General features: G+C 25.8%; 1 protein-coding gene across 1 annotated transcript; it reads left to right on the top strand.

The window, feature by feature from the left end:
• The first annotated feature begins 4,579 nt into the window (after positions 1-4,579).
• LOC145831822 (dihydropyrimidinase-like) lies at positions 4,580-12,767 on the top strand. The gene is made up of 12 exons (XM_082939162.1): positions 4,580-4,689; positions 5,510-5,629; positions 7,208-7,396; positions 7,574-7,753; positions 8,304-8,417; positions 8,492-8,567; positions 8,973-9,129; positions 9,777-9,909; positions 10,526-10,677; positions 10,780-10,938; positions 11,795-11,883; positions 12,224-12,767. The coding sequence occupies exons 1-12, from the start codon at positions 4,585-4,587 to the stop codon at positions 12,280-12,282; spliced, it is 1,533 nt and encodes a 510-aa protein (XP_082795288.1). The 5' UTR covers positions 4,580-4,584; the 3' UTR covers positions 12,283-12,767.
• Positions 12,768-13,368: the final 601 nt, after the last annotated feature.

Here is a 13,368-nt window from a genome sequence, read left to right as displayed (position 1 = left end):
TAAAAACTTTTTTAAGTAGAGTAAAAAATAAATATTGAATATGTTTATTTATAAAAATATGGATGATTCAGGGAACAATTTAATTAATAAAAGTTTTGTTTCTGTAAACTAACTTTTCTATTTTTACTTTGATGTTCATTGTTTTTGTTTTTCAAGGTCCAACATGCACAATTAATTATACGCTGTTAAAACAACTTTTTTTTTCAAAAGAGAGTCTGATAACATTATAGCATCTTAAGACAAGTTAACTGCTGAAAATAAAAGCAACACTTTTTTTATTTCACTTAAAATTTAACCAATAAAAACTATACCATATTTTAAACTTTGTATGAATTTCAATTTTTAAGATAACTATTGCTAAAGTATTTAAAAAAAAGAATAAGAATAAGTTTAAATAGTTTTAGCCTATCATTAAAAATGTTTTTTGTAATGTGTTTAAGTATGAATTATTTAAAAGTTGTATCGACTTTCATGTAAAACTAAATAAAACTAAAAGGCACACTAGAACAAGATAAATACACTCTACAACAAATATCTTCTAAGTTAACGGTAGATTAAGCTTGTAAGTAAGACATAAAGTTATTATAGTAAAAATGTATAACAATAAATACACACGAATCTTGGTAAAAATTCTGATTTAGTATAATAATTTATTTAATTACTTACACACGATAAACAGTTATAAACTAAAATATTTAAAATTGTATTTTAGACTAAACTTTACTTTTATATTAAAATATTACATGTACATATGGTTTTAGATTAAGTCTAAAAAGTTGTAACGAAGCATTAACATACAAGTTTAAGCAAATTTTTAAACTAAAATAATAAGTTAAACTTTAAAAAAATGGTTACTAAAACTTTTATACTGTTAAACTAGCTAAAAATAAGTGAAACTATTGTTTTAGTTAACCAAAAAAAGTTTTCAACTACAAAAAAAGTTTTCAATTTTTCTTTGAAGAATCTTGACATTTGTACAACTAAACTTAAAATAATATATTCTAAATATTTGCCAAAAATCCTGCTTCAAGCGTGTTTTTGTGCGTCTGTGTATTTTATGTTCTATTTTTGATTCTAAACCAAGCCAAAGTCATCTTTAATTTTATTTCTATTAAAATAGAAACAAAATATTAAACAAGCATAGATTTTATAATTTTATTTTTTAAATATGTTAATAAAAATAAATTTTAATTAGCAATAAACATTTTTTTAAGGTTTGTTTTAGATTAAGTTTACTTTGGTTTCAGTATATTTTGTGCTAGTTAAATTAAAAGTTTTGTAAAATAGAAATAAAAACATAGTTTAAGATTTATTAGATTTTTTCAAGGTGAGAAGTTTAAATTGAATTTAGTTTAATTTGTTTCAAATATAGTTTTATACTGAAACAGTTTTAAACTGTGCAATAATGTCATTTGTGCAAAAGTAACGACTTTTTCAAAAGTAACGTCATGCAAAAGTGGATCCTCGTCCAAAAAAGATACCGTGCAAAAAAAAAATCCTTGCAAAAAGTGACGAATAACTTGGATCGGAATTAATCCTGTGGGATATGATTCGGGTGGGATTTAATCGGGTAGAAATTGATCGGGTGGGAATTGATTTGGGTGGGAATCGATAGAGTAGGATTTGATTTGGGTGGGAATTGGTTTAGGTAGGAATTGATCCGGTTGGATTTTATTCGGGTGGGAAATGATTCAGAGTGGAATTGATCGGGTTGGAATTGAGCGCTGGTGGGAAATGTTAGTACACTAGTTTTAAGAAAGTATAATTAAAAGTCAGTCTGAGCTGAAAAAAAACTGAGTTAGCAATTTTTGAGTTTAGCAAACCTCGTATCGTTTTTGTTCATGTATGTTTATCAACATCATTTTTTGTCTTAAAATATATCTCTTTTAAGAAGTAAAGTCTACATCTAACGAGTGAAAAGGTGTTAACTAAAGTAGTTAGTCTAAAACAAAATAAGTAACAGACTTTATGATTGTAATTTTTCCCAAGTACTTAAAAAATGTTTTGTTAACTACTTTTTAGGTTTTTGTATAATACAAAAACTTTATTCAACCAATTTTAAAATAATAATCACGCCGGTAGGGTAGTTGAACAACAAATATCGCAAATTATTTAATTGATTGCGTGATAGTTTTGTTAGATAAACAAGATAGTGGCAAACGTTTAGAACACATGTTTCATTTTTCAAGTAAGAGTCTTTCTTACGTATCTGCTTTTGAAATATAGTTACGAAATTTGCATGGTTTAATTAATATCAAACAAAGCTATAAGCAAATATTTTAAAAAAACGCTTAAAAAACAAGATTTTTTTTTTTAATTTTGAATTTAGATATCATAGTTAAAATGTCTAAATAAAACACTGAAAAAAATGTATAACTAAAATGTTTACCTTTTATTTACATACACTACAAAGTTATTTATAGCCTAGTACTTAAAAATCAATCATATAATTTTTTTTTAACAATATTAAGTACAGTTCGTTGCAAAAAAGTTTTTATAAAAACATTTAATATAATAATTACAATTTGTTGATAAGTGGTTTATTGAACAAAAACGAAAAGTTGCTCAAATTTTTTTGGTTCTAGGACCTTGATACGCAAAAAGACCTCTCGGTTATCGAGTTGCATACCCAACTTAATCAAAATTATGATGAGCTACAAACGTAAAAAAAAAGAAAAAAAAAATTACAGTCAAAATTCAAACTCTAAAACGAAAAACTCTATGAAAAATTAAACTATTAAACTTTACAACATTAAATATTTTTGTAAAAAAAACTATCAAAATAAATAAAATAACTTTTGTACACACACATATCTAACAATATATACAAATAAAATATATATTGAACTCTACGTCAAAAAGTAAAGGTTCTATCTGAAATGTTTTTAATTTTGTAATCTATCATTAATTTTTGCAAATAATTTAACTTTTATATGAGTTAAAAAAGAGAAGAAAAATTAATTAATAAAAAAATTTGAAGTCTAAAAAAAAGTATTTTTAAAACTATAACATAGTTATAACAACAATACAGTAAATACTATAATAACTTAGTTTGCGCAAGTTTTTTTCAACAATTTGTAGTTTGTTCTTTTTTATGCTCATTTTCGTTTATAATTGCTGCAAATTTTGAAACAGTTACAATAAATGTACTATGATATTATACACTACATTTTGAAATTCGTTATTTGACAATAAATACAAACTTTTAAGAACACCACTTCAAATGTTACAGTTTGATTAATACAAAGTTTTTTTTTTTAATTAAAGATACTATATTTTACTTATATAGTACAATATTTTTAAAACAGATAAGCTATTTGGTGCTTTTTAAAAAAGTTGTTATTTAAAAATCATTTTAATTTTAATTTAAAAATAATTTAATTCATTTTTAAAAATAGGCAAAATGTTTAAAAATGTTTTTTTTTTCGTATAATAATCACGCTGGTATTTTTACCAAACAACACTTATTGCAAATTGTTTTGTTAATTATGTTTTAGTTTAATTACATAAACTAGAAAATAGAAAATATTTAGAATAAATGTTTCATCTTTCAAGTAAAAGTCTTTTTACATGAATATTTTTGAAGTAAAGTTACGAAATTTGCGTGATTTTAGGACACATATGGGCCTGACAACAAACTAAACTTTAAGCGTACTTTCAAAAATCAGTGCTTATAGAAAGAAAATTGTTTTCTTTAAAACTTTTCAGTGTTGCATCTCATATATTTTAAGACTTTATTGTAAGAAAACTATGTAAGAATAATAATAATGTAAGAACTTTTATAGCAAAATATATTTACCTTTACATTATTTACATATACAGTTGTTTATAGCTGAATACTTATTAAACCATTCAAATGTTTTTTTAATGACACAATCAACAGTTATGTTGTAGAAAAGGTATTATGAAAATGTTCTAATAATTACAAACTGTTTTAATTAGAAACTTTTTTGCACAAGTTTTTGGGTAAAAAAATGGTTTCTTCGCTGTTAGGTTGTTTTCTGTTTTCAATTAAAACAAATTTTAAAACAGCTACCATAGATGTAATGCGATGGAATACTCTACATTAAGTAAACCGTTTTTTAGCGCTATTTCACAACAATCACAAAACGTACAGAAATACCACTTCAAATATTATAGTTTGATTTAAACAAACTTTTTTTATTGGACAGTACCCAAATTCTATTAAAAAAACTTATTATGCACTCCAAACCAGTCCTACATAAACAGATTGACGCAGCATAAAGTTTAAATTTATTCCGATTTCAATTACTTTGCATGGACATTTTAAACAGACTATTTTTGTAGTACATTTATACTTATTTTAAGAAATTGTTAGAAACCAAACTAGGTTTTTATTGTTTACTGAAAACTCTAAAAACAGTTGTTATGTTAGTTTTTTTTCAACAAAAGATTGAAAGGTATTTAAAATTAAATGTTTACCGTTTTTTTTTAATAACAAGTTGTATTTTTTTACGTTATTGTAAGTTTTGTTAGTAAACTGTACTTTATAACTTCTTTTATTTGAAAAATAGTAAAAGCTGTTTGAAGGCTAATTAACTAATGATCATATAGGCAATTAAAATGAAGCCGGTAAATAATAAGATTTACATAAAAGGTGGAAAAGTTGTTAATGCAAACTTTTCGTTTTTATCAGATGTGTACATTGAAGATGGAATCATTCAACAGGTAAAAAAAACTAAATTAAATATTTTGTTTTAAACTAAGTTTTGATAGTTTTTTACGTTTGGTATTTATCTTTAAAATCATAAATAGTGTACTTACCTTTAAGAATTGAAGAAGTGGAAGCTTAACTATAATTTTAATAGACAAATATTTAAGTATTCAAGCAATTTTTGTAAATTTTTATTATAAAGTTTTAAGTATGTTTTGTGTACACTAGTTTAGAATTTTAAGTTATAGAAAAAACAGACTTATTAAAATTACTAAGAATGTACTTTTTCCTCATGACTTTATAACTCGTTTTTTAAAGTATACCTAAAAACTTATAATGATTTTTTATTATTATTTTTTTATCTTTTGAAAGAATATCTTATACTCAAGAACTTAAATGAAAATGTTTTAATCTACAGCATCAACAGAAATATAAATTTTCTAATTAAAAATTAATACACACGATTATTGTTCTACGTAGTATCACTTTTTATGTTTATTTATATTTACAACTCTAGAAATCAATGAGATAAAAATCCATAAGAATTATAAGTTTTTGATAACAGTTTGTAATAACTAAATGCAAAAAAGTTAAAAGCTATATTTCATACAAACTTTGTAAATGCTTTAAATCATATAGCTTGTACAGTTTCCAAATTAAAAAGTCTGGGAAAAGTATTAATATAGGTTTTTATCGAAATTATTTCACATATAATATTAAAAAGTGTATCACTAAAGATCTAATAGTGATAGTTGATAAATTTTTATCACAACAAGCAGTTTCTGTTTGCACTGCTTTTTCTAAACTTTTAGGTAACTTTAAAAATTGAAACAGGTAGGTTCCAACTTAGAAATACCTGTAGGTGCCAGAGTTATTGATGCAACGGACAAACTGGTGATGCCGGGGGGAATAGACACTCACACGCACATGCAGCTGCCTTTCATGGGAACTTATGTCAGTTTTATAAATTTTAGCGTTTGTTAGAAAACTAATATTTCACAAGCAAAAAGCAGTCTTAAAACCTTAAACTGTAAATTTTTTTTTTAAGGAAACCTAGCATATTTAACTAAATTAACAAAGCAAATCAGGCTTTTTTTTAAACAACGGTTTTACTACTTAAAATACACGGACATAGTAAAAAGAAATTTACTAGAAATGTGCACTACTATTAAACATATAAAAGTTATGTTTGATTTTAAAAAGTATAGAGAAACATATTTTCTCATCCATAGAAGCAAGCAGCTAAAATCAAGCTAAGTTAATTATACTTATTTAAAACAAATGTGCGTACAAAAATTTATATCAGTTTTAAAGAGTTAGTATGTCTAATTTGTTTTAAGCAGTAGTTGTTAAATTTTTTAAAAGTATGCATAGAACTAATTCAATCTAATTTGAAATTAGGAGACTAAATAATCTTTATTTTAATAGTTTTGAAAAAAGAAAAATACTGTAGTGTGATATAATTATACACAAAGTTTGTTCTAAACTTTTGAAAAAACTCTTTGAACTCTAAGAACAAGGTTGTTAAGAAATATTCCTTAAAATAGTAACTGAAAGTTAAAAAGTGTAAATTTAGTTAAAAACAATTTCACATACTGTAAGTTGTATTATAAAGACGCAGTAGTCATCAAGGTATACACTTGTGCACACTAGTGTACACGAGATTTTTTTTGGAGTGCACAAAATTTTTATGGTACACGAAACTTATTTAGGGGTGCACGAAGTTTTGAGATTACAAAAAAAAAAATACATAAAGTTAGATTAAGTATGTAGTTAGTATTTAATAAAATATTTAAAGAATACTGAACTGGGGATTTTGTAGTAATTGCGGAGAAGTGTTCAATTAATAAGTATGTAAGACAAAGCCATATAACTAAAGTATCATTGTGAAAATAAGGTAAAACAAATAAAGAGGTCAATTAAATAGAGGACCAAATAAAAAGTTTCAGCTTTAGTTGTTAAATGGTTTGCATGTAAATACAAACTGAGTTATGACTTTTAAGGAGAAATGCACTAATAAAAGTGTTTACGTAGTCCCACCACTAGCGGCGCTTATTAAAATTAGACTTTGGGGTGCACCGGTTTTATTTTTTGCAGCTTGGTGTACACAAAATTTGATTAGCTTGACGACCACTGACATAGAGTATCGTTTAGCTTTTTTTAATGTCTGTACATTTTTATCAAGTTTACATTTTATATGTAATATGTATGTTGTATATAAGTAAGTAAACAGTATGTTCTTTTTAGAAACTATAGCACTATGTTTAATTTGTTTTGTAAGTTTTAATTTATTAAACTAAAGCTCATTACAAAAAAGAAAACAAAAAAGTTGATTTTGCTTTAGCTTACAGATACCAAAAAGCTTTTTTTTTTAATCAGCTTCAAGTATCTCTATCAAAAATATTCTTAACATAATTCTTAATATATTTTGTTTTTCAGTTTTTCATTCAAGAGGGTTATTTAATTTTGAAGTTCAACTTATTAAATATTTTATCATTTACTAAAATTAAAACTCAACAACACCAAAAACAGGCCATCGATGATTTTTACACTGGCACGCGGGCTGCAGTGTCCGGCGGAACGACCATGATCATAGATTTCATATTGGACCAGAAGGGCGTGTCGCTGCTTGAGGCCTATGACAAGTGGAGGGGCTGGGCCGACCCGAAAGTTTGCTGCGACTACTCGTTTCACTGCGCCATCACGTGGTGGAGCCCGCAAGTTGGTTGATTTTTATTTGTTAAATTTTTAATATTTCAATAATATGAAAATAAAACTTACTTAGTAATACAACTTTCAGTTAGTTTAATTTTTTGAAACTACACATGTACAAAATGCTTAACTTTCTAGAACAAATTAATTTCTTGTTTTGTCATTAAAGAACTTATTGTAATTTAGGTATCAGAAGAAATGAAAATAATGTCTGAGGAGAGAGGTGTCAATTCTTTTAAAATGTTTATGGCCTACAAAGACGTCTTCATGTTGAGGGATGAGGAGCTTTACGAGGTCTACCAGAGAGTCAGGGACCTCGGTTGCCTAGCAATGATGCACGCTGAAAACGGTGACGTCATAATGCACGTAAGAAGCTTAAATGCAAAATTTTATACAAACACTTAATATTATACCCACAAAATTCACTTTTTTTGTGTAAAAAGTTTTTTTGTCGTTTAAAAAAAGATTAACTTTTATTTGTATATATTTATAGTTTCAATGTTTATATTTTATGCAAGTTAAAAATACTTCAACTTTTTGTAACTACATAAAGTTAAATAAAACTAAAAAATGTTGTTTACAGTACTAAAGCATATAGTTTACAAACTAATTAAGTTCTATGGCGACGTTTTTTAAAACCTTACTTTTTATAAATCAACCATTTTCTGTATAATAAAAAGTTTGTTTGTCTACACAGTCAAAGTTCTAACTAATCTAAAACTACTTAAAGAACTTAAAGTTATTTATGACTAAAATATCTATTATAGATACTCTTTCAATAACAAGTGTTATAAGAAGTTGTTCTAAAAGGTTAAACAAGTCAGCGGTTTACAAACGTCAGAAAACCTACTTTCAGCCAAATAAAAACTTTTAAATGCTTAATACTTATAAAAAGCAAACATAATTGTATGCAAAGGAACAAGAGAGAATTAAAAAGCTTGGCATTATGGGACCGGAGGGACACGAGTTATGCAGGCCGGAATCAGTGGAGGCCGAAGCGGTCGGAAGAGCATGTATGATTGCCCACATTGTAAGATTGGACTTGTATAGTTTTTACATAATTTGCCATAAAAATTTATATGTAACATATAATTTGAATATCAGGTAAACTGTCCGATGTACATAGTTCATGTGATGAGCAAGTCCTCGGCCGATGTAATAAGAGATGCTAGAAAAAACGGTAAGTACAAATATGTGAATATAAAACAACTTTTTATAATGAAGTTTTTTTGTAATATTCCACGTAATTTAAACTAAATCACAAGCAAATACATACCAGCTGTAATTAAAACTTTTACATTGATTAGTAAATACTCAGTTTACTTTAAATATTTTTGGTACTAAACTTTAAGCGTGCATAAAACAAAACTCCTACTAAAATTTGACACAGTAGATTACTGATACTCTGTAAGACTTTTTATTAACTCATTTTAAAAAACAAGAACTTGCTTTTTACTTAACTTTGAAAAAATAAAATTAAACTTGCGTATTTTCAATTTTTTTTTTGCAACTTAAATGCATCTAAAACGATTTAAATAGAACCAAAAACTATCTGCTCTAAAACTAATATAATTTTTTTTTCAAGGAAATGTTGTCTTCGGTGAGCCGATAGCGGCGAGTCTCGGAACGGACGGGAGCAACTACTGGAACAAATGTTGGCGGCACGCTGCAGGTCATGTGATGGGGCCTCCCCTCCGACCCGACACCACCACCCCATCTTACCTCATGAAGCTCCTCGCCAAGTTTGTTGCTGTATATAAATTTGAAAAAGATTAATTTAGTATATATTTTTTCTAGTCTTAACAAATAAAGTATATTTATCCCAGCTGTTTCTAGTTTCAAAATAAATAAAGTTAACGGTTTTTAAAGTAATTATAACTTTGCTTTTTTACAACCGTTAAATTTGCCAGAAATCATAGTATTTTGTTTTAAGAACTTAAAATTAATTTTTATAGTTTTAGGTATACTACAACTAGATTATTAAGAAAAAAAAACTTTAATGTTTTTATTAAAAATTGAAATACTGTTGGTAATTTCATAGGTTTTATATCAACTATGTGTAAAAATTAGTAAATAAATAATATCATTTTATTCGGTAATGTTTTAAAGTAAAAATTTTATTGGTTAATGATATATTGTTTATTGAACGAAAAAAAAAAAAAGCGCTCAAATATTTGGTCCAAGGACCTGGTGTACGAAAAAACTTTTCGGTTTTCGAGTCATACACCAGGACACAGTTTAAAGTTATGTCAACGACATGTTAAAATACTGTTTAAAAACTAGCTTAAAAATTCATTTTGTAAGTTCATTTAATTTTAATTTTATAAGGAAGTTCTAAAAACACCTGTAAATTTGATTAAAACTTCAACTTATATTTTATCAAAAACAGTGGTGATTTAGAATGCACTGGAACTGACAACTGCACATTCAATGCAAATCAAAAGGCGCTCGGTAAAGACGACTTTTCTCAAATTCCGAATGGCGTAAATGGTGTTGAAGATAGAATGTCTGTAATTTGGCAGGTTACAAAAATTCTACGCAACTTGTAAAAATTAGTTTTGAACAAGAAAAAAACCACAAGATTTTTAAAGCAGAAAAACTATCAGAGCACTACAAAACGTTTTTTTTTTTTAACAAAAACATATTTTTTTATTTTCTGCTAAGTAAGATAAATTTTGGAACTTTGTTTACATAAAAGTTTTTACTTAACAGATAGTTAAAAAAGTTACTTAATCAGTACAAGCTTGGACTAAATAAGTATACCGAGATAAAAAACTTAATGGAGAATATTATTTTATGGAAACTTTTTATAGGATTTTGGTACTTTTGCTTAAACCAAGTATTTTTTTTTTAATAATGTTTAACTACAACTGTGAAATTATTTAAGTCATTAAAAGATATAATCTAATCAAACTGTACTTTTAAACTCTACCCAAATAGAAGTGTACATTTGGACAGAGTTATTTTACAACGGCTTTATATATTTTTAGTTTGTTAAGCTCTTTTTACCTAAAAAAGTTTCTAAATTGCTTAAGGATCAACAAACACCAAAAGTTCAAAAACTAAAGTTTAAAATTCAAAGTTACATAGTAAGCAATCCAAACAGTACAATAATAATATTACTTTTGTTTTAACCAGAAAGGAGTTAATTCAGGAATGATGGACGAAAACAGGTTCGTAGCAGTCACCAGCACGAACGCAGCCAAAATATTCAACATTTATCCGCGCAAGGGCGTGATAGCGCCTGGCAGTGACGCTGACGTCGTCATTTGGGATCCTACTGCTGAAAAGTTGGATTTATAAAATATATATTCAACATTAAGTTTATAGAATTAAAAAGTTTCAAACAGTACTGAGAATGATGAGAAAAAAAACTAACTTGCACCTGACAGAACGATTTCCGCTTCGACGCACCACCAAGCTGTGGACTTCAACATTTTTGAAGGAATGAAGTGCAAAGGAAAGGCGGTTTGCACCATCAGCAGGGGAAAAGTTGTTTACGAGAATGGAGAGCTGTTTGTCGAACCGGGAAGTGGAAAGTTTATACCGAGGTTTGTTGAAAGTAAACATTTTGTTTAACAAGTTTGAAAATTATTTTAAGTAAAAGTTCTAGTAAACGAGCAATTTAAGATTTAAGAAGTTCATCGAATGATGATTGTGTTTTAACTGTTTAAAATATGGTTAATTAATGGTTTGAATAAATATTTGGTATGTATATTTTGAATTGCAGACAGCTTAAGTAGTTAAAATATTTTAAATTGTTATTTTAATGTAAATAGTGTCCTTTTTTTAGATATCGCTTCTAAAATCTTTAAAACCTAATACTAATAAATATTTTTAAATTAAGCTTAAATTATTTTTTTAACATTTTAGATCAGCTTTTTTATAGAAAATAAATATTTTATCTTAGACTAAATTCTTAGCAAAATTCGTAAACTTATGAACAAAACTAAGCTTTAAAACTTTAATTATTATTTAATGTTTTTTAATAAAAAAAAGTATGAATTGAAACTAATTCTAAAAATATTTGTATAACGCTTGGACAAAAGTACATACATTATTGTATTATTCTTTATATCATTATAGTTTATGAACTAAAAATTAATTGAAGTGTGGTTGTAACAAATTTATGTAAAACATATTTTCATATATTTTGTTTAATTTGCATGTTACTTTGTCAAACTTCTTTAACATTTCGCTATATTAAAAAAACTGTTTTAAAACTAGCTAAAATTTCTAAGTTAAAAACTTCGAATTTTCATAATTAATTTTCATAAAAAATAATTCATAATCAAACTTTAATTTAGCAACATTTCTTATTTTTATTATGTTTTTCTAAGTATAGTAAATATTTTTCATTATCAAATTGATCAAAAACGCTTAAAAAAGTATTACTAATCATAACAGGAAAGCAAACAGTGAATATGTTTACAAAAGAATATGGCAACGTCAAAAAACACATGATCCTAAAAAAGTTGATAGAGAGCCTTACAAAGGTAAGTTATATTAAGTCTTCTTAATATAAAGATTTAAAAAAAATGTTTAACAAAAAAATAAAGTATGTATTCAAAATACTAAGTAGTAAGTATACTTTTGACTTTTTAATTTAGTGCATTAAGAAAGACATTTAAAAAAATATTTATTAAGTTATTGTATTAGTTGTTCTTAGAATTTGTTACTTTTTAAATGATATACTTTGCAGTACACTTTACTTCACTTGTTTTAACAGTCGTATTTGATGTTTAATTAAATAGTATAAATTAATGAAAAAGTACGCATACTTTGTTTCTACACACAAAAATATTAAATTTTTTTTTTGAAATACAATTTTTTTAGGTCCAGTGATAGACTTACAGAAGATGAAAAAACAACTTGAACAAAAGTTTAATTGTTAATTAAAAGTCTTAAAAAGTACTTGATAAGTATTTGACATTTAAAGTTCGTTAATACTTTTCCGAAATGTAAATACTTTTTGTTTCTTTGTTAAAATGTTTGAATAACTTTTTCTTTAACATAAAAAAGTTGCATGAAAACTTTAAAGTAAACTAGTGGATGTGTTTCTACAAACTAAACTATCGAGTAGTAATTAGAACAGATGCTTTTGCAAAAATATCTGTGTAAACATTTTTCAAGTTAAAATAAATAAATTAAAACTGACATTCGAGTCCTATAAAAACAAACGTCAAACCTTTATACCGAGAAAACTGTTTTTTTTTTTGCAATAATTAGGTGTTTTTTGTTTTTAGAGTCTTTTTTTTATTTCAAAATTGTTTTTACAAATAAAAACTGTCCCCAATTATAAATACTGACTAATTCAATTGACTCGGACTTTATGAATTTTGTTTATACAGCAGAATAAATGTAAACCAGATTTTTTGTGTCCGTATTAAGCTTGCATATGAAATATATATTGTAACTAGATACTAATTCTAACCTAAAGTAAGTATAGATTAGACTTTAGAGTATAAAATAGTCCTCAGAAATGTTTAAGTCTTTTTTGTTTGTTTAATTTGTTTTAGTATAAGCTTATATATTTAAAAAACGCAATTTCAATGTTTTCAAAACATAAGCTTACCATGAAAAGTAAGTTAAGAAAATCTGTAAACAAAAAAACAAATCCAACTTAAGTCTAAACATTTTGTTACATGCTTGCAATGAGCTCTAATAAAGCAAAATAATTAAATGAAAAATGACAGGTTTAATTGAACAAATAGTAATCTTTAATGCTTAAAACTTTAAAATACTAGTAATTTTTAAAACTTTGATAAGTTCAACAATTTCATACTGTTTTTTTTTAATGTTCTATCTCAAAACAAACTCGCTTTCATAACTATGTTAGTTACTAGTAGACTTATTTTCAACTAAGAGATGTCTTTAACTTTTTTTAAATACTTCTACCACAAGTTTATATTGTATTGTAATTTAAAATATAAATAATATAACATACTGTTTGCTTTTTGAGGAACTAAAATAGTTTATTT

The sequence above is a fragment of the Thalia democratica genome, chromosome 3 (genome assembly GCF_965202585.1).
Source record: "Thalia democratica chromosome 3, ktThaDemo2.hap1.1, whole genome shotgun sequence".
Classification (NCBI taxonomy): domain Eukaryota; kingdom Metazoa; phylum Chordata; class Thaliacea; order Salpida; family Salpidae; genus Thalia; species Thalia democratica.
This window is presented reverse-complemented; position numbering and strand designations above follow the sequence as displayed.

What these genes read in the sequence shown, in the direction of transcription:
- LOC145831822 (XM_082939162.1), top strand. Translation starts at nt 4,585, where the DNA reads ATGAAGCCGGTAAATAATAAGATTTACATAAAAGGTGGAAAAGTTGTT. An exon ending in TGCCTTTCATGGGAACTTAT is followed by an intron (nt 5,630 to 7,207) that starts GTCAGTTTTATA and finishes CACCAAAAACAG; the next exon opens with GCCATCGATGATTTTTACAC. An exon ending in TGGGATCCTACTGCTGAAAA is followed by an intron (nt 10,678 to 10,779) that starts GTTGGATTTATA and finishes TGCACCTGACAG; the next exon opens with AACGATTTCCGCTTCGACGC.